This window comes from Ptychodera flava, chromosome 7 (assembly GCF_041260155.1).
Source record: "Ptychodera flava strain L36383 chromosome 7, AS_Pfla_20210202, whole genome shotgun sequence".
In the NCBI taxonomy this organism is placed as follows: domain Eukaryota; kingdom Metazoa; phylum Hemichordata; class Enteropneusta; family Ptychoderidae; genus Ptychodera; species Ptychodera flava.
Window position 1 is genome coordinate 32,116,590 of NC_091934.1, and position 21,853 is coordinate 32,138,442.

General features: G+C 36.9%; 1 protein-coding gene across 4 annotated transcripts in view; it reads right to left on the minus strand.

The window, feature by feature from the left end:
• The window catches only part of LOC139137293 (Golgi integral membrane protein 4-like), a 73,364-nt gene that overhangs the window by 17,454 nt on the left and 34,057 nt on the right, over positions 1-21,853 (minus strand). Inside the window, exons 9-17 of one of the 4 annotated variants that reach the window (XM_070705306.1) lie at positions 17,787-17,849; positions 15,753-15,800; positions 13,312-13,347; positions 9,179-9,230; positions 7,989-8,223; positions 6,355-6,713; positions 4,499-4,617; positions 3,883-4,056; positions 2,359-2,516 (exon numbers count right to left, since the gene is read on the minus strand). In XM_070705306.1, the coding sequence (XP_070561407.1) occupies positions 3,970-4,056; positions 4,499-4,617; positions 6,355-6,713; positions 7,989-8,223; positions 9,179-9,230; positions 13,312-13,347; positions 15,753-15,800; positions 17,787-17,849 (999 nt within the window). In that variant the 3' untranslated portion in view covers positions 2,359-2,516; positions 3,883-3,969. The remainder of the gene's footprint in view (positions 1-2,358; positions 2,517-3,882; positions 4,057-4,498; positions 4,618-6,354; positions 6,714-7,988; positions 8,224-9,178; positions 9,231-13,311; positions 13,348-15,752; positions 15,801-17,786; positions 17,850-21,853) is intronic. The other 3 variants (XM_070705308.1, XM_070705307.1, XM_070705309.1) reach the window with 3 other exon arrangements.

Below are 21,853 nucleotides of genomic sequence, written 5' to 3' on the forward strand. Positions count from 1 at the left end.
ACTCTGACAGAGATTTAGCACTAAAGGATAATCTACTTGTGTGACAGGCATACAAAATTACCTTTCTATCACTGGTTATTTGCAGAATGATGTAACAATTACTACAAGATATCTACTACTGTAAAACTGTGTAGTGAGTAGTAGTCTTACAAACCATAGCACATGTACATCTATCTATTCAATTATGCCTGGGTGACATCTGTTTGTTCCTGCAGATACTAAATTATTAAAGGGACATAAGCTGTAACTTGTGGCAAGTTTTCAGTATTCTGCTTCTGTATATCAACTACCGTGTCTGACCCTAATCCGTTTGTCATGCTGAAATTTCGAGTATTCTTTTTGTCAACACAACTTGTATGTGTTCACAGGGTTCGCGCTAACGTTCGCCACAGTCGCAAATTGCGAATAAATGTCCGATGTGGCGAAAAAAAATTGCTACGCCTTCGCCACGCGTGGCGAAAGCTCGTGACCGGGTGCCGTGTTGACCCCAGACACCTCAGTCAGTCCTGCGATCCAAGACCGACGGTTTTCCCGGAAGACCAAGAATTTCGACATGCGGGTGTTCATTGTGATCGATCCAAAATTTGTACTGGATTATTTATGTAGCCTACCATTCTAACAACTAGTCGTTTTTACAAATAAGTCTACGTTATTTTCCGCAATCCAAATTTTCCAGCACAAACGCTGCAAGCATCGTACGAAACATTTGACCACGTACGTCGCGTCAGGATGCAAGCATGAAGGGTAATTGAGTTCACGCCGGCCAGCATAGCAGCCACAAAGTATTCCAAACACGTGCACCATCGTTGATCACGCCGGTTCTGTCACTTTTAACGTATCAAATAACTGTTAGATCTGTCAGACTATCGAAATATTCAGTCATTTAAATATCTAGCCTTTGAACAAAATAATTTGTTGCTTTGTCGTACGTCAACCGATGATCGACGGCAGAGTTCCTGACCATGCAACTGACAGACTAAAATGATGGCGTTGGACTTTGCCCAGAGCTTAAATGAGCATGTGTGAAAAAGTTTCAAGATCCCCAGTTTGTATACTCCGGTCCGTGTACGGTTTGGGTAGTTTCGAGACACCCAAACAATGCAAATGTGTTACGAATGCAAGGTACGATGCGATGCGGCTTGCGGGCAGCTACAATCCCGGGCTACCATTGCCAACTACAAATAGTTTATTGATTGTTCTCAGCTGGGAAAGAAACTAGGTTTAAAATAGCTTACGAAAAAAGGAAATAAGGAAACCACCGAGAAGAGAACAAAGACAGACGAACCACGGTCTAGACCATGGTCGAACAAATTTCAGCAAGGTTTTATCTGTGCATGGAAGTATAAAATGTGAGACTACAGATGAGTCTACAGATGGTGACCATAGGTTTGTCGTATTGACGAACTGCTCTTTTGATTTTTCACTGAGTTGCGAATTTAATTAATTTTCAAAAGATAACGGTATATACGTGTTTTTAAATCATGTAAAAATAAAAAAGAGGAACAATTATGGCCAATGATTATACCGGTACTTTGATGATTTTTTTCATAACATGTTGTGCAAGTTTTGTTACAATAACTCTATTTTGTTGTTTGTGTCATAATAAAGGTAAAAGTTTTTTGTCCCTGTCTGTAAAGAGAGGGGTCAATTTATTCACCAGTATTCATGAAATATAGATCTGAACGGAGTTAAGACCAATTTTTGTTTAATAAATATTTTTTAATTGAAGGACAGACACCTTTCACAAAGGACCTGGAGTTTTACCGTGCTCCTGGTCATTATTATCTGCAGCTATAAAATTGGCAGAAAATGTGCTCAGCAGTTTACCTGTCAAGGAATTAAAGTGTATGTACAACAGCCCTGGCCCAACATTCGGATAATAAAGTACAAACGTTATTGAAAATAGGGTTTGTGCAATTTGTATGTGAAATTGATTTGTTGGGTGTGGCTAATAAAAATTGCTTGTGGCTAAAAAAATTTTGATCATTTTAGCCACACTAACAGACTGTGGCTACAATGAAAAAATTCCTAGCGCCAACACTGGTTCAGTGATCATTGTTTATTGTTTAGAAATGAATTCTAGTCCGGAATAGAATACCATTTTCAACAATAACAATGTAGATTATACTCATATACGTTGTGATGATATGTTAAATACTTGGCATTAAATTACAGTTTAGGGATTCAATGCAGAAAGTGTAGGGAAACCACAAAACAAAAGTTCTGAAACAATAGCTAAAAGATACAGCTTACGGACCTTTAAAGCTAACTGTTGATAAACTGTTAGAACAGAGTCTGCTGACTGCACAGTTTTTCCACAACTCTAACTGCATGACAACGACAACGACTAATTCTCACCTTGGTTGTGATCTGGTAGCTGTACCTGAGCTTCGGCCTGTACTCTGTTATCTAGCACTCCTTGTGGATGCTGTGGTTGAACCTGCTTGTCGTAATCATCCCCATCGTCTCGTTCATGTTCTTGGCCAGGAACTGGAACTTGGGCATCATTAAACCCCCTAGGTAGCAGAGATTAATCAACAGAGTCACTTGAAGTCACAAGGAGATGAACAAAATTTTTCATATCTGGGATTGCATGTGCAGGCGCCAGATCAATAGATTGAAACTCTGCTGTAGCATTGCGGCTGTATTGTCATATGATAGATTAATTATTGCAAACAGATATGGACTAAAGGAAACTGGGGCCTCCTGGTAGCAGTCATGAATTATACAACTGAAAAATGTATATTATACTGTTATGAGTTTAAATATTTGCTGAATACCGTAAATATGAAACAAGTCATTGTAAATGACCTAGTTACTGCTCGGTTGATAAATTTCAAGACAATTGACAGAAATCATGAAGTAAAATGATATTGGTCAAAGCATATCCATAAAATGGCTGAGAAAGTGTTGACCTTGCATTGGCGTGCATGTGCACGGCTGATGTGCCAAGTACATTTGCTATTGCATTCTAATACGTTCTCATGTAGCTATGTTTTGATTTTCCAAACCAGTATGACATATACACTATGCTTAACTCCTGAGCTGTTTTGTGATTAAGTCTTTGACTTCGAGATTCATGTAAGTTTTAAAAAATCTCAAAATGGTATGCAAGAACAGTTACAAGATTACAATCTTTGCAAAGGAAGGGGCAATACTTGCTATTCAATAAACACTAATAAATTTAAAGACGCCAAAGCATAGGATAATTTATAGCCATAGAAATATTGCAAGGACCAAGCAAGAGGCCCGGGAGGATAAAAATCACACAAAATATTTGTATATCTTGGGTGATATGGGTGCATATTAGCAGAAGTGGCTCAATATTTGCTTGTCGTATCTATACTCCAATGTATCTTAGAAGGTGCTTTTACCCAGGTCAAACTTGAAGCTTGATGAAGTGTAAGAAGAAAGTTGATCGGCATTTACATTGTTGTGAACTGATTTGATCGGCGTTGATCAATCACCAACTGGTCATGTTCAAGATTACTATATGACCTAAAATCCTGATATACCCATTGGTTTTAATCAACAATGAGCATCATGCGATACAACTGTTTTCTTGAATTTTGTACTGAATTACCACTGTACCATTTTTAGCAAGGCTTTGAATCAGAGAAGCACACACCATCTGAAATCAAGTACTTTGTGTTTTCAAGAGTAAACTGCCATAGATTCCTGTACAAACACCAACACAAGATGAAAATGAAGTTGTCAATATTTGCAGTTTCTCTGATGCTCTGCTGTCTTACAAGACAGTCAGACGCTATCTTCCTCCAAAAGTTGTTTTTTGGTAAAACAGAAAAACAGAATAACCAAGGTGCTTGACAAGAACAAGAAACAATTCTCAGTAGACTGGAGTGACTTGTACTATAATCTTACCTGTGAATATTTTGTACATAATCACCATCATTTTCGCCTTCCTCTCCATCGTCTTCTTCCTCCTCCTCTTCTTCTTCATCTTCTTCTTCATGTTTTATCATCATATTCATCTCTGCCTTGTCCTGGTATACCTCGTATCTGTGCATCCCTGTGAGGCTGTTTCTGCTGTTGCATCTGTTGAGAGTGGCAAAAGCAATGTGATATTCATCACTCATTATTATTTATTCATCTACCATCAAGAACAAGGGAACTGTGCGGATGCTACAAACCCATACGGAACACCCACTCTGCAACATTTACATGTACCATTTCCATGTGTCGCTTACCAAACCCCTTGTGCACTGCATTGTGCTCCTACATCTTCATGTTCACTGTAGAACGGTTTCCAGTCACCCATTGGATGATTGCTAGAATATGTCCTGTGCTCTGTACGTGTAGTTCACAGGCTACAGAAGTGCGTCCAAGACAGCATTCTCAACTTTCACTATAAATCGGAAGTAAAATTTTTAACAATGTACCGGTATATAAAAGGTCAATACTTGATCCATTTGACACTGTGTACATGTAGTTATGATGTAAGCCTGTGTCAAATTTACCCAAATGCATGAAGTCATACCTCCCAGATTTGTTGCTGTTGTCGTCTCAGCATCTCATCCCTGGCTTCTTGCTCTCTCCTTTCTGCATCTTCCTGCATTAACCTCTGCCTGCGTTCTATTTCTTCTTGTTTAAAAATATCTGAACAAGAAATCAAAATATTATCAATGACAGTACCCCTCCTTCAGTAACACTATAAGAACACATTCGGTTAAATTCATGTGTGAAAACAGTAGTAAATTGCAAGAAGAACCACGGAACCAATATTGTGTTTGTTAGACTGTTCGCTTTTGCTCAAAATATCTGTTTGCTTAAACTGAATGTAACCCTTTCCTGCCAGACAGTATCACTACTGCATTTGTCAAGTCAGAGAAAAAGCGGTATTGAACCAAAAGGGCCTACAAGTTCACTGATAACAGCTTAGTGTTTAGGGCAGTGGAGGACAAGCACAAAAACAATGTCATGCCATACACCTTTTTGAAAAAGTTTAATATTATATAGGGCTCAGCCCTTGGTGTCGCGCCAGGCGTTGAGATTAAAAATGTTATTTGTATCGATTCATGATTAGTAATCATAAAGGATAAAATAGAATTAATTGTTACTTTATATATACGTTTGTACAAGTATGACCGATTTACCCTCTGATGACAGTTCACGTACACGATGTCAGACCCTGTAGGTATAGATTTTCTGTTTGAAAAAGTTTGACATAAATTTGCAATTTTTACCATGATTACTATCTATTGTGTTTAACAAGGGACGTATTGTGCCATCATTAACTTTGCAATAGTAACTGTACCGCCAAACTTCCGATATTGTAAGCTGAAAACCAGCGTTACTTCTAAAAACGGGTAAATTTGGCATATAGTTATTGACACAGAGGGCGCCTTTCTAAGATTCAATCCCAGCATTCTTTGCGAATGTTCTCGTTCATATGCACGACAGTTTTCTCTCTTCTTTTAATTTTTAGGCGTAATGAGAAATTTTGTATAAGCGACAGGGTGGATAATAATAATTACTCGCTAATAGAAAAGATATATTTTATTAATGGCATGTTATAAAATAATAGAGAGCACGTTTCGAATTTGTTTATTTACGAGCACTCAAAAAAACATGGCGGCGCCCACGAAAGAAGGGTACACTTCCGGTTACTCGCATAGTATATTATGAATACGCGCATGCGTAGTCAGTAAGCCGCTGGCGCGACTATTAAAGCAGTTCACTAGATGAAAATGGGCTTAAACTAGATCCAATGGTTGGAATGAAGTAAGCAGTGATATCTAGTATATGCTATGTCAACTTCACTAAAGTATATAGTAAGAGAATAATATGCACTAAGAACAGACTTGAACAATTTCTTCCTGAACTGCTGCTCATATGGCCTCATTTTGAAGCATGCGAAGCCAAAATACTTCTGGAAAATCTTGTCATTGTGAAAATCGAAAAGTTATTGAACCTTTAGAGTCAACACAGCATGTAGAGACAATTTTAAATTTCAAGGATCACAAAACTTAAATCAGGTAATTTGTTTCTCAAACAGTTACCCCTGATTTTTATTTTTGATTATGAAGGGGTTAGGAGTAAAGTTCCCTTATAAGGACAAGGAGAAGGTAAAGACTCACAGTTCTTAGGTATGTATGACTGTAAACTAAATCTGAATGTCAACCTACCTTCGAAATATAAACAAGTCTCTACATTTGCCAACCTGTTCTTCAGTTATATAAAATGAATGTTGTTAAAAATTTGATAAAAAAGGGGCTTTTTGATGGCAGTCCATACAATACTGAGCCATGAGAGGTTACACATTGATGCAGCTATTCCTATTCTTTATAATATCAAATGTAGTTTGTGGCTCTAAATATGAAACCAGTTTCTAACCTTGTCTGTCTTGTCCATCATGTTGTTCTACATCATCCTCTTCTTCATTATCCTGCCCAGCTGGTTGTTGCTGCCACTGCTGTTGTTCCTGCTGACGCTGTTGTTCTCTGGCTTCCTGTTCACGTCGTTCATCTTCCTCCTGCTGGCGTTCTTCTTCAAGTTGCTGCTGGCGTTTTTGTTCCTCCCACTCCTGTCTTCTCTTCTGGTCTTCAAATTGTCTTCTTTCTTCCTCAATTTGTTGCTGTCTCTGCTGTTCTGCAATCCACTGTCTGCGATCCTCTTCCCGTCTTTGTATTTCCATCTGTCTCCGTTGTGCTTCTTCTCTTTCTTGCTGTGCGATTTCAGCCTCTCTTTCCCTCCTGAAATGATCATAATTTCATTTCTACTTTGTGATCTCTGCCTTGTTTTCTCCTGGACAATAATACATGACAGGTCGATACTTCCATATGCAGTAGGCAACAAGAACACACAGCAATGCTCGGTAACTTCTGTTGTTGCTGATCCAAAATTTGATGTAAATATCATGATCTCTGTGGTTCTACATAATGTTCTTGCTATACCACATATAAAAGAATGTCGGCACATGTTGCCAATCATTGCTTGCAAATTTGCTCAAGGTATACAATAATGGCATTTACTTCACATGCACTCTTTTCAGTTTCATGCGTAATATAATCAAGCAATCACGTGATAAAAGTATATGGAAAATGAAAAGTTCATTCAGCAAAGATTCAGTTGGTTTAATTTTGATGAGCTTTTGAATGAATGATGATAAATTCAGTTTATCAAACAGTGCTTTCTGCAAAATTGTACAAACGTTATTTTGTAGGTTTGTGGCGCAGGATGCGCTTACTATTTTCGAAACACCTGACATCACTTCTTGGTCTTTTGGCCAGAGGTCCATATATCTTTCTTTCATGAATTTGACTTTGTTTGTGTACCGTCTATTTACTGTCTGTTCTGTGCTGTTTGGTGTCTATGTTACAACTATTGTCTTACAAATTTTGACCTAGTGTTATTGGATTATGGATTGGTGTGATTGCGATTATTTTGATATACTAGATGTGTTTGGATCTGAGGTAAAGATTCAAAGGGCTTCTGATATGAGGCTATTTCACAGTGCAATGTTTTCTCAGTAATAAAAGTCACATGTGCTCCAACAGAATATTTATACTTCTCAGAGTACGAATTGAAAGATGATATTTTCTAGCTAAAGTGATGCTGACTGATTAATGTAGTCTGCACCTCGAAAATGCAAGACTACAATTTTGCTCAAAATTTCCTCAATCAAACTTTGAACTACCTTCATTCATAATCAAGAATAGAAATTGGGGGTCACCATGCAACTTTGGTACTAGAGAAACAAATTGTGCAATATTTAAGATATTTGAAATTCAAATTGGCCACCATCACTGTTATCTCTATTGGGTAAATAAAATCCCCAACTTTTTTACAAAACTAAGCTTATGAAAACTTTATTTAATCCATCAGCTTCAAAATGAGCCCCACAAGTGGTAGAACAGACATGTATTTTTAAAGTTTGGGAGTTCAAATATTTAATATCCCAGGTCCATTCTACCTAAATGTCACATATCAAGTTCACTACATTTTATCAATTGTAATAAATGAAGTACCTTCGCCTTTCCTCTAGTGCATCTTGTTGATCCTCATCTCTTGCACCATAATCATTCTCCTCTTGATCCTCCTGTTCATCCTCATCCTCCTGTTCATCCACTTGTTGCTGATTCTGTTGCTGTTGTTGCTGATGTAACCTGAATTCTTCCTCCTCGTGCTGTCTCTGAAGCTGAATCTGTCTCTGCCTTTCAAATTCACTGTCAACTTGACGCTGATCAGCAACTTGGTTTAAATCTTGTGAACAAAAGCAAAAGACCACAGCGATTAAGATACAGTAAATTCTAGAGTAATAAATTGCCAAATATTTACCAGCACGTGATATCAAAAATGACCACCAATCTACATGATTCCCATGCAGCAAAATTATATTGTAGATTTAAAACCAGATATGAACAAAAAATGCTCATATGTTTCTGTACATGTTGCAATTGTGTTTATATTGAAACTTAACACTTCAGAAAGTTCATTGTATGCAAGTTAGTAATTAGTTGATCTAAAAATGCTAAACATCTTTTATGATTGTTATGTCATAGTATCTCACATACACATAGCAAGTTTCATCAACTTTGATTAATTCAGATATATCCCCGATTAGGAAATTTTATCAAATTTACAAATTAGTGCTGAATGACTTTTAACATACAAACCAAGTTTCATCAACTTTGACTGAATCAATTCAGATATATATCCCTAATAAGGAAACTTACATTAAATATGCAAATTAGCAATTAACATCCCTGTACATCTTCCACTCCTGATATATCCTAGTGTGATTAATATTTGTAGCAAATCTCATCAAATTTTGTGCAGCTAGTCTCAAAGTAAATGTTTTTTTCTGGAATTATAATTTATGCAAATAAGCATAATATTGGAAGCTTCACCTACCAAACACTAATCAAGTTTTGCCATTCCCAAAAACAATTTATGTACCAGACTTGATTCTGCTCTGATAAGTCATCTTGAGACATCATTCCCACAGAAAAACAGACAGACACACAGACAGTGACATTAGCATGTGAGCTAAAATAGTAAGCCAGCCAAAACTTCCTTTACTCCATGAACTTCAAAATGAGCCCCTAACAACGGTAGACCAAACAAGTATTGTATAAGTTTGAGAATCTGTGCATATTACGTCTCTGTCCTTAAGGCACATTCTGAAATAGCCAGAAACTTCAAAATCATGGCTTACCATTTTGGTTTTGCTGATCACCAACATATCTGTCTTGGTTGAATCGGTGGACCTATATAATACAATACAAATAGAATGACATCAATAACAGTAATTATACAAATGTTTAAATTCTCCAGCAAACATACAAAACCGATCATTACTCTTGATAGAGGCTCAATTCTTGACTAATCAGATAAGGGAAAGTTATGTACAAGTACAGTAGACACAAGTATGTGGACACAGAAAGTCACACTTTCAGCCACTCTACAATTGGTAGGCATGTTGAACCAGACTTAAAGTGGAGAGACAGGGAGTCTAAATTCTTAGCCAATTAGAAAAGCTTAGTAAACATATATAAACAAATTTGTATAGGGTGAGTTAATCCTGGACATTTCCAACCCACTGGTTGCAATTGGTTTAGGCTTAGGGGTTCAAGTGAGTGTCTGTTATGTAACATTGTGACACTATGTGTCCTAGAATACCATCAGATGACACATATCTCATGTAATGTAAAGTGTATGTATGGCTATCCCTTGGGTGGTCAACATCTGGTAAGAGTAGGGGCTGGGGTTAGAGTGAGTGTCGGGAGACTAAGTATTTTACTTGGAGAACCAGTGAACCACACCTGAACAGGAAAACTAGCCAAAAGGTAAAACCTTGAATTCAACAGGTAAACTAGCCACAAGGTTGAACCTCAAATTCAACAAATAACAAGCTAAAACGTTAAACCTCAAATTCAATAAACCAGTAAAAAGTTTACACCTCGAATTCAACAGATAAACTAGCCAAAAGGTTAAACCTCAAATTCAACTGGTAAACTAGCTATAGGGTTAAACCTCAAATTCAACAAATAAACTAGCTGAAAGGTTTAACCTCAAATTCAAAAGGTAAAATAGCGAAATGTTAAAGAGGCACTCCCACTTGGTAACATTTTTAAAACACATTTTTCTAATGCCAACGGTCGATATTTGATGTGGCGACTGCGCGCGGATTGCGAGATATCGATAAAAACATGTCATTTCCCGAGCATATTTTTCACATCCCAAAGTTTTACAATCGTTTCTGATTATAACCCGAAATCCCCCAAAGCTTTGTTGTTGTACTGATTGAGATATTCTAGGGAGTCCATAATAAGTTCGAACGAAGCAATTTTACCTCCCACTGCGAAGACTTTATATACAGCATTATGCCTTCACTTCAGGTAAGATTTTTTAAAACTTCTCCTTAGTTTTTGTCATTTTCATTATTCTCAGTCAGTTCTATTATATTTTTAACCAATACCAAATAGATATCAGTTTTTACATGTAAAATATTAGCCGCCTCTGATGACTACATTTTGTCGTCTGCCACACAGGTACGCATGGTTCGATACATAGCCGCTGCCGCATGGTATGCATGCATACCACGCGGCGGCCACTATGTATCAACCGCACGTATCTGTGCTAGTCAGCAAACTTTGTTTCCCGTTTTTTCTCCGAGTCAGTAAGACTCGGCTTTTTCCCATGGGGCATGACCGATCACCGACGTGAGTGGTACTGTGGCATACAGCAGCGTTAGCATAGACTCGTACTCCATAGCTTAGTTGACAATGGCCCCAGTGCCGAACATTCAATGTTAGGAAGCTGAATTTAAGTGGGCCACCGGAATTCAAACTTTTACTTTTTTGAGGACATGTTTTTATCGATATCTCGTGATCCGCGCGCAGTCGCCACATCAAATATCGACCGTTGGCATTAAAAAAATGTGTTTATAAAATGTTAGCAAGTGGGAGTGCCACTTTAAACCTTGAATTCAACACTTAAAGCAGTAAAAAGGTTAAACCTTGAATTCAACATGTTAACTAGCCACAAGGTTAAACCTCAAATTCAAAAAATAAACTAGCCACAAGGTTTAACCTCAAATTCAGCTGCTGTCAATGTATCTGCCCAGTGGTGCAAACAAAATGACATACCTAAAGCTTACTGAAAGAGCTTCTCTTTTGAAATTCCTTTATTAATATACACATTTTATAGTGTCAGAATTGCTGTAGTTTATTCCATATTGTGTAGCATGAAAACAGCAGAGACCAGGGCATACCATTGTGCAATTTTCTTCCAGAATAGTCCTACATGTATTAGCTTTGAGAAATGAGTGTGGCCAAAAAGCCAGTAAGAATGGTCCTATTAGCTTTGAGAAATGAGTGTGGCCGAAAAGCCAGTGAGATGTCACTGTCTCAAAAAAAGTTTTCTATGATAAATTAAATTTACGTATCACCTATGACATGTAGACCAATACATGGCAAAAGCATGGAAATTTACGGAAAACCCTTAAATGGACTCAAAGCATTCACAAGTTAGAAGGCATGTCTGTAGAAAGACAAATTTAGCATGGCATCCATTCTATGGGCCAAAGTAAAGGTAGAATGCACCTCAGGCACAGACCTTCAGACTGTATTATTTTTTACAATAATTTTCTGATCTATCAAATGATTTTATTCTTGACTTTGAAAGAGAATGGTTTAAAGTTTGCTTAAGGAAATTTGCTTAAGGAACAGTGACAATTAACCAATCAGATATAACCTTGCAAACAAGCTGCAAGTTAGCTGCAAAAAGGTGCATACTACCTTTGGCAATGGCATTGCACAGCAGTTTCACACACATGGATTTTTATGATTGTTTTAGGATGTAGAGTCATGAAGTTAAAGTATAAAACTTTCTTTGAAATATGGACTTTTTTCTAGATTCTCCATTGTTAGTGCTATCAACTCCACAGCAAAACATACAAATCACTAAACTAACTGAGGCAAGGCAGTGAATTCTGCAAATGGGTGAATTGTCAGTTGAATGGTTTTTCACCAGTTTTTCTGTGAACCATAAACAGTCAATGAGCTGTAGGTCAAAGTAACATGTACATGCAGGTTCCATACACACAGAGTTACGGACAAAGTCAAAGACTTTTAAGGACTTTATAGCAAGTTTCAATGACCTTTTGAGGTCATGAATACCATTTTCCAGATATCATTTTTACAATATATCATTTTTACATATCATTTTACACTATATTTTTCAGATATCAAGAGTCATCATCTCATCATTTTTTAAATTGTTGAGGATTATCAATTTTCCAGGACATCGTAGAACTCAATTTCATTTTCAGGAACTTTTCCAGGACGTTCCCGGAGGCTTTAAAATTCCAAGACTTTAAAGGACTTTCCAGGATTGTACGGACACTGTACATGGGCCAACTGTACAGAAGGTCATTCAACTGTGATGCGTTCAACCATTTTAAATATGAAGGGATTCATAAGAATTCATGGAAGTGAGTGAAGTGGCTGATCAACCAATGCTGGGTGTAATCTCATGACAGAAGACACATGCACGTCAAACGGTGAACTTACACTGTTGATGCTGTTGGCATCAACCTCTGATGTAGTCCTATTGTGTTTAACGACAGAGATGGACCTCTGTATAGGAAGGAAGACAGGATGGAAACATCAAGATAGCGGAGAAAGGAGGGTTACCACTGCTCAGGCAACAAGAAAAGATACTTTGTAAACAACGGACAGGTCAGCATGCTTAAACACCACTATCAAATGGGATATGCTGAACATTATACCACACCTGGAGAGTATGTTGATGGTGCAAATACTGCAATCTGATTGGTCGAGACGTGGAAATAACCATGCTACAGGCTGGTACATGGCACAAGCTCTTAGTTAGAGAAAAATTCCTTTTTTTAAAGTTTAAGGCCAGAATTCCAATTTAATATTACCGGTATGATATAATGGCAATAGAGCACCTCAGCAATGGGTATACCACTTGATTTTGACCAGTTCATTCAATATATGCACTCACTATCACTCTGCACATATGTCATGAACTGGTCAAAATCTCGTATCATATCGTCACTAGGTGTGCTTTATTGCTTAACTATGTCTATGATATGCAGGGCCATAAGAGTGCTGAACAGTTAAAATTTATATTACAATTGTCTGCATAAAATTAAAACATTAGGTCATTAGATTGACAATTTTAATAGGGTCAGAGCAATTATAACAGTATCAGGTAGGTCCTGGAATTTTGTACAAGAAAAAAGAAAACTACAGGTTGAGGGTGGAATGTATTGTCATTTGTGAATCTGTAGTGAACAGTATGTATGTATAGACAACCAACCTGATTTTGCTGAGCTTCTTCATTCATACGCTGCCTCTAAAATTATAAAAGGAAGAGAATTTAGAAACACACATGTCATAAGGTGGTCGAAGAACCACATTGAATGTACATAATAAACTGTTACACAGAGTTATCTAAACAAGTAGAGAGGATGATCATGTTTTCTGCAAGAAAGGGTGCCAAGGGTTATGGGGAGGGAGAGAATTGACCAAAAATTTGTATGGCTGTGATGTTGCATATGTAACTATGACTAACAGCTTCTTTCCTAAACAGCACAAATTTCTGGTATTTAACTGAATAATAAAACATATTCCACAAAACAGATTTTTACAAAAACACTAACTGTGTTGAGGGGTGGTAGTAACAGGGAATGAGAGGAGAGGGTATTCCTCTTGAAGAGTCTTGTAGATTTTCCAGGTTTTTTTAGCATAGTGAGTCAGCTTCTGTCAGTGTTTTGGTATGCTTACGTGATCACTGGAGAGTTTGGAGACATACAAAACATTGGTCTTGAAGCATACATGATATCTGATACAGTATCAGCACACCTCTACCCAAACTCCATGAAAGTAACACCTTGATCCAGCATTTTCACAGCACAAAGACCTCTGTGATATTTAGTAATCTTCTTTCAAAAATTAAATTCCTACGCAAGCAGACACTTGACCTTTCAAACGTCATACTTGTCTAATCATCTTTAAGAGTCTTTGCCCACTAAACGTAGAGCTTTTAGTGCCTCCCAGCATGAAACAGACAAAGCAATGTCAAACAGCATAGAATTAGTAATACATTTGGCTCTGTGCTTCTTAATTTGGCTTTGTGCACCTGATGAAGGAGACTGTTGTCTTCGAAAGCTCATAGTACAGTAAAACAGTTGACCAAAGTGTGCTACTCTAAACAATTTTGGTAAATTAACTGTCTTTGAGAGCTAACAGTGGCTAAAATTCAAATGGAAAGGATCCAGCATATCAATACATCACAAATCACATTGCTTTGCAGGATTCACAGTTTCATCATATTTTGCATTTGACTCATCATGTGAAGGAAAACTTTCTCATGTGGAAAACTTTCTCACGTGTTTTCGTGTTACATGTTAGCTGAGCAGAGAGCCTATACGATATGTTTCCAGTTAAATAGCCTCATACTGAGGGAAGGTAGGGTCTTGATTACACCTTCATGGTAATATTGTGAAATGCAAATTTAGATCCTCATAGCATGAAACATAAATAGTGTCCATTCTCATGTATTTTTTTCAACTTGAATAATCGCCTCGCTTTTTATACCTGATGATGATTCACCACTACTGTCTTGTAAATTTTTGAACACGAGTTGCAAACATAAGGTATTGTGTGCCACCATGAAATTTTCCATCGTTCTAACAAAATAGATACCAAAGGTTTCCTCTGGTAAAAGATGTTGCCTTGTCTTGGGCAAAAAACATGTCACAGCTGTATTCTCGTGTACAGATGGCCAACACAAGAAAGCTGGGAACTCATAATTTTTACCCACTTCGTCACCATACGTCGATACAGCCATTTTAATTTGAGAGCCCAGCTTTGATACACCAGTACAAACCATGATATATTGGGATAAAAGGGTTCAAAGGCGTACCAACTGATGGCTGCCAACTAATTTTCATTGGCAGAAAACCATACTGTATATCAATGCTATCACTCTTCCCTCCCTTCCTTTCCCGCTTGAAAATAACTGAACAGATGATTTCTTGAACATAGTATGCATATTGAAACTGAAAGACTGACACTTTTTTCATAACTTTCCTCATGGAATCTTAAACTACTCCCTTTAAAGATCAAGAAGAAAGGTCAAAGGCCACAAAATTTGGTGATACAGAAAAAAATACTTGAAATGCAAAATATCTGCGATCCCTTTCTCACATGTACCTCTCTGGTGAAAAGCCTAACTATTGAGTTTAAAAAAACTTAGGTATTGAAAATGTCATTACTCCTTGAGCTTAAAAATCGGCCTATACACAAGTGGTCGACCAGAAAAGTATTGTACAAATTTGAGGGGCCGAATAACTGTCCCTGAGGCGCATTTCATCTAACAGTAAATGGAATCATTTGAAGAGACTTTGATGAGTAAGTGAAACTGGGCCATATTTTCCACTACACTCAGCACTGCAATGGTGAACTGTCACCCTTTTGGAAACAATGCAAAGATTTCCTTATCCTCTGCAGTCATGATCCTGTCCACAGGTTACCTGGAATCTAACACAGCAGCGTAATTCTTAGTTTTGAGTTTCTATATTTCTTTTCAAATTTGTTCTGTCATGAAATCTGTCAAGGAAGTGTTTCTTGAGTCAAGACATCATGAATGCCGTAGCAAAAAAACTGACTCAACACAGACGCTGTAAGGACAAAGAAACATTAATGAAAGGAAAGTGCAAGGACAGTATTTAGAAACAGAGGTTATGGGAATCTGACCTGGTCTTCTGTTTGGTCATGTTCAGCCTTAGACTGATCCCTTTGAATCTTCAACAAAGAAAAACAAAGACTTGTGAAGTCAAAATAAAAGTGAAAAGATCAAAGTGTTATATAGAATAACAAGGACAAAGTTGCTGTTTGACTGGTTTTTTTAATCCCCATATCATTTAATATCTTCTCTAATCAACCATGAACCTGGACAATGTTGATAATGCACGTAATATAAGAGCATCAAATAAAACTCTACATGAGCATAAAATAAACCCTATATGCATGTCATTGTCAGGTAAAACCTTTGTGAGTGTCAATACACAACTTCATGTGAGGTCTTATGTGTGTGAAATAAAACCCTATGTGTGTGAAATAGAACCCTATGTGATGTCAAATAAAACCCCATGTCAAGTCAATGTAGACCCTACAGTATATGAATGTAAAATAAAACTCTATGTGACCTGGAAATAATACTCTATGTTGTATTAAAGGCCAGGGACTTGATCCCCAGGATCAAGTTTGTTCTAGTCTGTAAGAGTTATGGAGTGTTGTAGCCTTTTGTTTTCCATTGAAATTGTAATCTCGTAAGTAAATTTCCATAGCCTTTTGTTTTCCATTGAAATTGTAATCTCATAAGTAAATTTCCTTGCAAGACAATCTGACGCCAACACAGGCCTTTAAATAAAACCTTATGTGCATGTCAAATAAAACCTCCATACATGTAAAGTGTTGTGTATCAAATAAAACCCATCTGAGTGTGAAATAAAACCCTACACGAGTTTGAGATAAAACCCTACAAATGTCAAATAAAACCTCCATACATGTAAAGTGTTGTGTATCAAATAAAACCCATCTGAGTGTGAAATAAAACCCTACACGAGTTTGAGATAAAACCCTACAAATGTCAAATAAAACCTTTACTTTACAGGAACATTTACATTTCTAGACAAATACTGGAGCCTTTTGCTAATGAAGCAAAAAAAAAAGAATTTTGTTTCTGATCCTTGCATGTCACCATCTAGACTAGCTGCATTAGCTTTTCATGGAGGTAGTTACATCAAACCAGTCTAACTACATCAAAACTACGTTGATCTGTGATCCTCTATCAAAAATTTTCCTCATTTTGTATCTCCTACAACCTATTTCAGCAATATCATGTGGTGTATGAAGGAAGTAACTGTTTCGTCGTCATATTTCCCACTTCCAAGTTTTCCTTTCGGAAAGGGCATTTGAGATCGACAGATGATATGTTTGCCAGAGTTTAATTACCAATGGCCCCTCTGTATGATTTTGCCGACCATTCTTGAGCAGTGTTTCTAGATTCTAACAAATAGAATTAGCCTCTTAAATGGTGCAAAATTGATATCAAACACAGCAACTTTATCCCTGTAACCTGAGGTGTAAACAAATTATTACAGTAATAATGAAAAAACAAACATTATAACAAAAAAGAGAGGATAATTGAATTGACAGAAAACGTTGACATATATGAATTATGTTACCATAGAATGAAAATTAAAGGTGAAGTATATTTTTAATTTAAAAGTAAAGATAGAGTAAAACAATGCAATGCTGATTGGAATGTTCTGCCAGACATGATATGTTGCATTTTAGCGTAAAGTCTTGAATTAGACAAACAAAAAATTGAACAAAAAGGTATGATCATTCATGCAGGGATAACAACAGCGCCACCAGTTATCATGGTAACTACACTTGGCCACCGACTGGACACCTAAAAGTATAGCCTAACCCTATAATCACCATGGTTTGGCTCAGCCCTAATTGTTCTCTTATGGCGACAGTGGACTGATACACTGGGAAAAGAGGGTAGAAAAGTTACGCATTACACTCCTGCGAGCTATTACAGCCTCTTTTACATTGCAGCATCACTCCATGCAATTTTAATATACCATGCCACTTCAGAAAGCTTACTTCTATATTAAAGTACAACTGGAGCCTAGCATGATCAAAGCAGCAGCATTCAAATTACTCTTAGATGATCACTGCATGGAAGACGGTAAGCTTTAATACTTTCTCACTGACCTTCAAAGTGTCTACTTCTGCTTTAAGATTCTCTTTTTCTTGTATGAGTTGTTCTCTTTCTTGCTGTATTCAAAGTGATAATTTGAATTCAGACGATAGCATACACTCAAATATCCCACAGAAAACAAACTCTCTTGAATACCTATGTTACTCATCAGAGGATTGTGTATAGGGCAGTACCATCCAATCGGTTAAACCAAGAACTCTAATGGACCATGGTACCAATAAAACCATGTGTGCACACACACACAGAAATATGTGTGTTTCCATACACGTTTGGGTTTATTTCTACCCGTAACATGTGATCTGTTGGGCATATATACTGAGCCTGCAGAACACTTTGCGTTTTTTTTTCCACATTAGAATCATTGTTACCACCTATCTCTGGTCATTTTAGACCAAGATTCCCCAACACATGATACTGTGTTTATAATGTCACACTGGGGTTGAGCACATAAGCTCGCACAACTATGTAATTTCAATGCTATTTAATTTCAATATCTAAAGTGACAGTTGATGGCTGCCAACGTGCGCATCACTAATGCTATTGAACAGTTTGATATGTTTTATCCCAAATGAAATTATGTCAACGCCTTTTATTTTCAATTTTTTTTCGGTCAATTTCCTAGTTCTATAACTTTTTTGCTCACGAATCTGCTCAAAAGTACAAACTACTGAAGTTAAGACGTAACATACGCTGATGCAATCACAAGAAACATGGGATTGCAATGGCGGCACCTATGCAGTCAAAATTTTATTCTTATCATACTGCAGCAATGCATACATATCAGTGAGCCACTTGCAGCCTCTACATGAGCTATCAACGATAAGTAGCAAAAATGCCAGAGTTACAAAAGCATGAAACACTTCATGAGCCTAAACAAAGCAGGGTTGTGGCAATTTATGTTGACATATCTTTTCACATTGTAATACACCTAACAGTGACTGTCAACATGATCATGATACCAAAATAAGTATAAAGTTTATTTGAATACACTGATTCATGTTCAAATCTCCCTGTTGATCAGTATTTTAGAGTTTGAAGACGCTGTGCTTTCCCTATTCAAGCTTATTGCAAACCTTGATCCCTGTCTGTATAAAACAATTCAAGTATTCATCCATTGGTATAAAAAAACAACATTAAATCTACTGAATGTTAACTTTTATAGGCAAAAAAAAAATAAATTGTGCTGTTCCGATAACATGGTTTTCAAAAAAGGGGTAGGTAGGTCTATAGGTAGGTAGGTACTGTAGGTCGGCAGGAATTTTTTTTCCAAAATATTTTTATTGTTAAATATGCATTTTTCAGGGTAAAGGGTGGTCAAACACTGGCCACAACATTTCCAGAAACGTGTATCATACATATAAAAGTAAAAAAACATAAAAGACATCCGCATTCAAGCAAAAATCAAATGCCAAGTAACAAACGCATGATTTTACGGGTTTTTTCTTTCTTTTTTTACTTCCGTGTTTACATAGCTCTAGAAAGTTTAGGGTCGGCAGGTAAAAAATAGGGTAGGTCAGGTTATTGGAACAGCACAATTTTTTTTGTTTGGCCTTAGAATAAAAAATCAAGGATTTACTTCAAAGAGTGACATTTTTGTTAAAGACAACAACCCAACATTGCCCTGAGAATGATTATGTCCAAGTTGTTTGGGAATATACATGTAACACAGCTAGCAATGAGATTGTAGTGTAAAAACACTGGCAAAATTTCCTTCCAGTGTGCCAGCAGATACAGGGGCTTATCAAGTTCTATTACAGGAATCCCTTTGGCATTCAGTGATACAGCTATATGTACAGACTTGATTAAAATTACTCGCAAGTTCCTCAAATGACATGCTTTTGGTATTTATCATTTCCGATGGCTAAAAAGCTCATTCGGTTTGTTTGTTTTGCAAAAACTCTGAAGGTTGCTGATTGCATGCCAGTGTTGAATCCGAAAGATCTAAAAACCGTCTGCATTGACCTTTCATGGACGTTGTCCAGCTTTAGGCATTTGTCATTTCCTTGATTTGTAATTTCTCTTGATTTACTCTAATGAACACAGGAAGAGTAAATCAGCACCAAAATAATGTGTGAGTATAGAAATAGAACAGAACTCAAGATGTAATTACCAGAAGCCTGAATATTAACTTGTGCCTACCAGCAGATAGACTGCCTTAGTAATTAATAAGGCAAAGCATATTCAAGGACACGTTTTTTAGAGTCAAACATTTTACATATGCTGTGGTAAACCTTGTTTACAAATGGATTCGCATTGAAAACTGTAGAGATCAGTAGGAAGTGACTGTCTGCCTTGGGCAGGTAAATTTTTTGCAGGGCAGCTCAAATTTCACAGCTACCTGCCAGACGGGCATGAGGAAATAACTAATTTTCGATTTGTTGAAATAAGAGGCATATGGTACAGGGCATACTCTGGAGCATAGGAGACATAATTATCATGATAGATACTAGTTTGCTCAGACAGCCAACCTTTCAAAGCACAGTTGCCTGTTCTCTAAAATTCCGCTCTGCGCCTACGCGCCCCATACCTGTGTGGATATACACCTACAGAAGAACAAAGTCAGGAAACCAACTGCTAGTATTAGGACTATGCCACATCGTCTTCTGTGTTCAAGTTTACGATCTTTCCCTTTCATTCTCAAAAATCATACCTGATACTTAATCTGCTTCAAAAACATTCATTCATGTGATTTTCGGCTGAGTTCGACATACACATCCGCAAAACATGAGCGTGAGCAACATTCCAGTCACTTTGCACAGAAAGTTGGGCATTTCTCCTCTTTAGACGTTGGTGCAGCACACCCATGCGGGGTGGCTGGAATGTTGCTCAGGCTTATGTTTTGGCAAGGTGCCTTTCAAACAGGCCAAAAATCCAACAAAGATTCATACCTGATACTTCATCTGCTTAAAAAATGCTCTTTTCGTGTGATTTTCAGCAAAGTTCAAAAGAAACATTGGCAAAATATAAGTGTGAGCAATATTCCAATACCCCACATGTGTAGGTGGCACCAGCATCAATAGAGTTGGCTAAGAGATGATTGGAATGTTGCTAACGCTTATGTTTTGGCAATGTGTCTGTTGAACTCCGCCAAAAATCTCACAAAAATGAGCGTTTTTGAAGCTGATTTTTACGTATCAAGTATGAATTTTGAGAATGAGAGGGAAAAATTGACGGTAAAGTGATAAATGACCTTGCCAATTTTCACAGTAAAATCGAACGCGGAAGACGACGTGGCATAGTCCTAATAGCAATTTGGTTTCCTGACTTTGTTCTTCTCAGGTGTATATCCACACAGGTATGGGGCGCGTAGGCGCAGAACGAAAAACAGGTGACTGTGTTTCAAGTTACCGAGCCAGATGTCTGGTTCTTATTTTCCACCCACTGTTGAGAATATTATGTTTTCATTATCTTCTATCTTCTATCTAAATTTTCATTTCTAACAGTAATAACAAAATAACACTGGTAGCCAATAGCATTGGCAGCCATTTTGATCATCAAATATTTGTTAAATTGATGAATTTTTGCATCTTCTCTTAACAATTTACCCTATTACTTCTATGTTGTAGTTTTGATTATGAAAAACAAATAGTATTAAAAGTCTCCTTGATGCAGAAAGGTTTATATTGTTTTCAAAGAAACAGTGTATAACCAATTCTAAAGGCAAAAATTTGCAAAGTCCTACAACAGAGACATAACCCAACCTGTTGATTGAAGCAAACTTTTGAGTTTATTTTATAAAAAAACTTTGGAATATCATACCTTTGCATGATTTAGTTTTTATTTTATTTTTCTGAGTATAATTTATTTTGTTTTCTCATAAATAAGTTACTTGAAAGCATGAGATAAAATGAATTCTAATTAAACCCTGGATTTTTGAAACCTTTTCCACCTCTGTGAAGTAAAACAGAATCATATTCACTTAAAATGTACAAATATATTCTTAAAATGTACAAATATATTATGTGTAGAGGGCATGCACTGAGTACTGCCCTGTATGAACCCTACATACATTGTACGATTTTCTTCAGTAATTATATAGTTGCAAAGAGTACATCAGTCA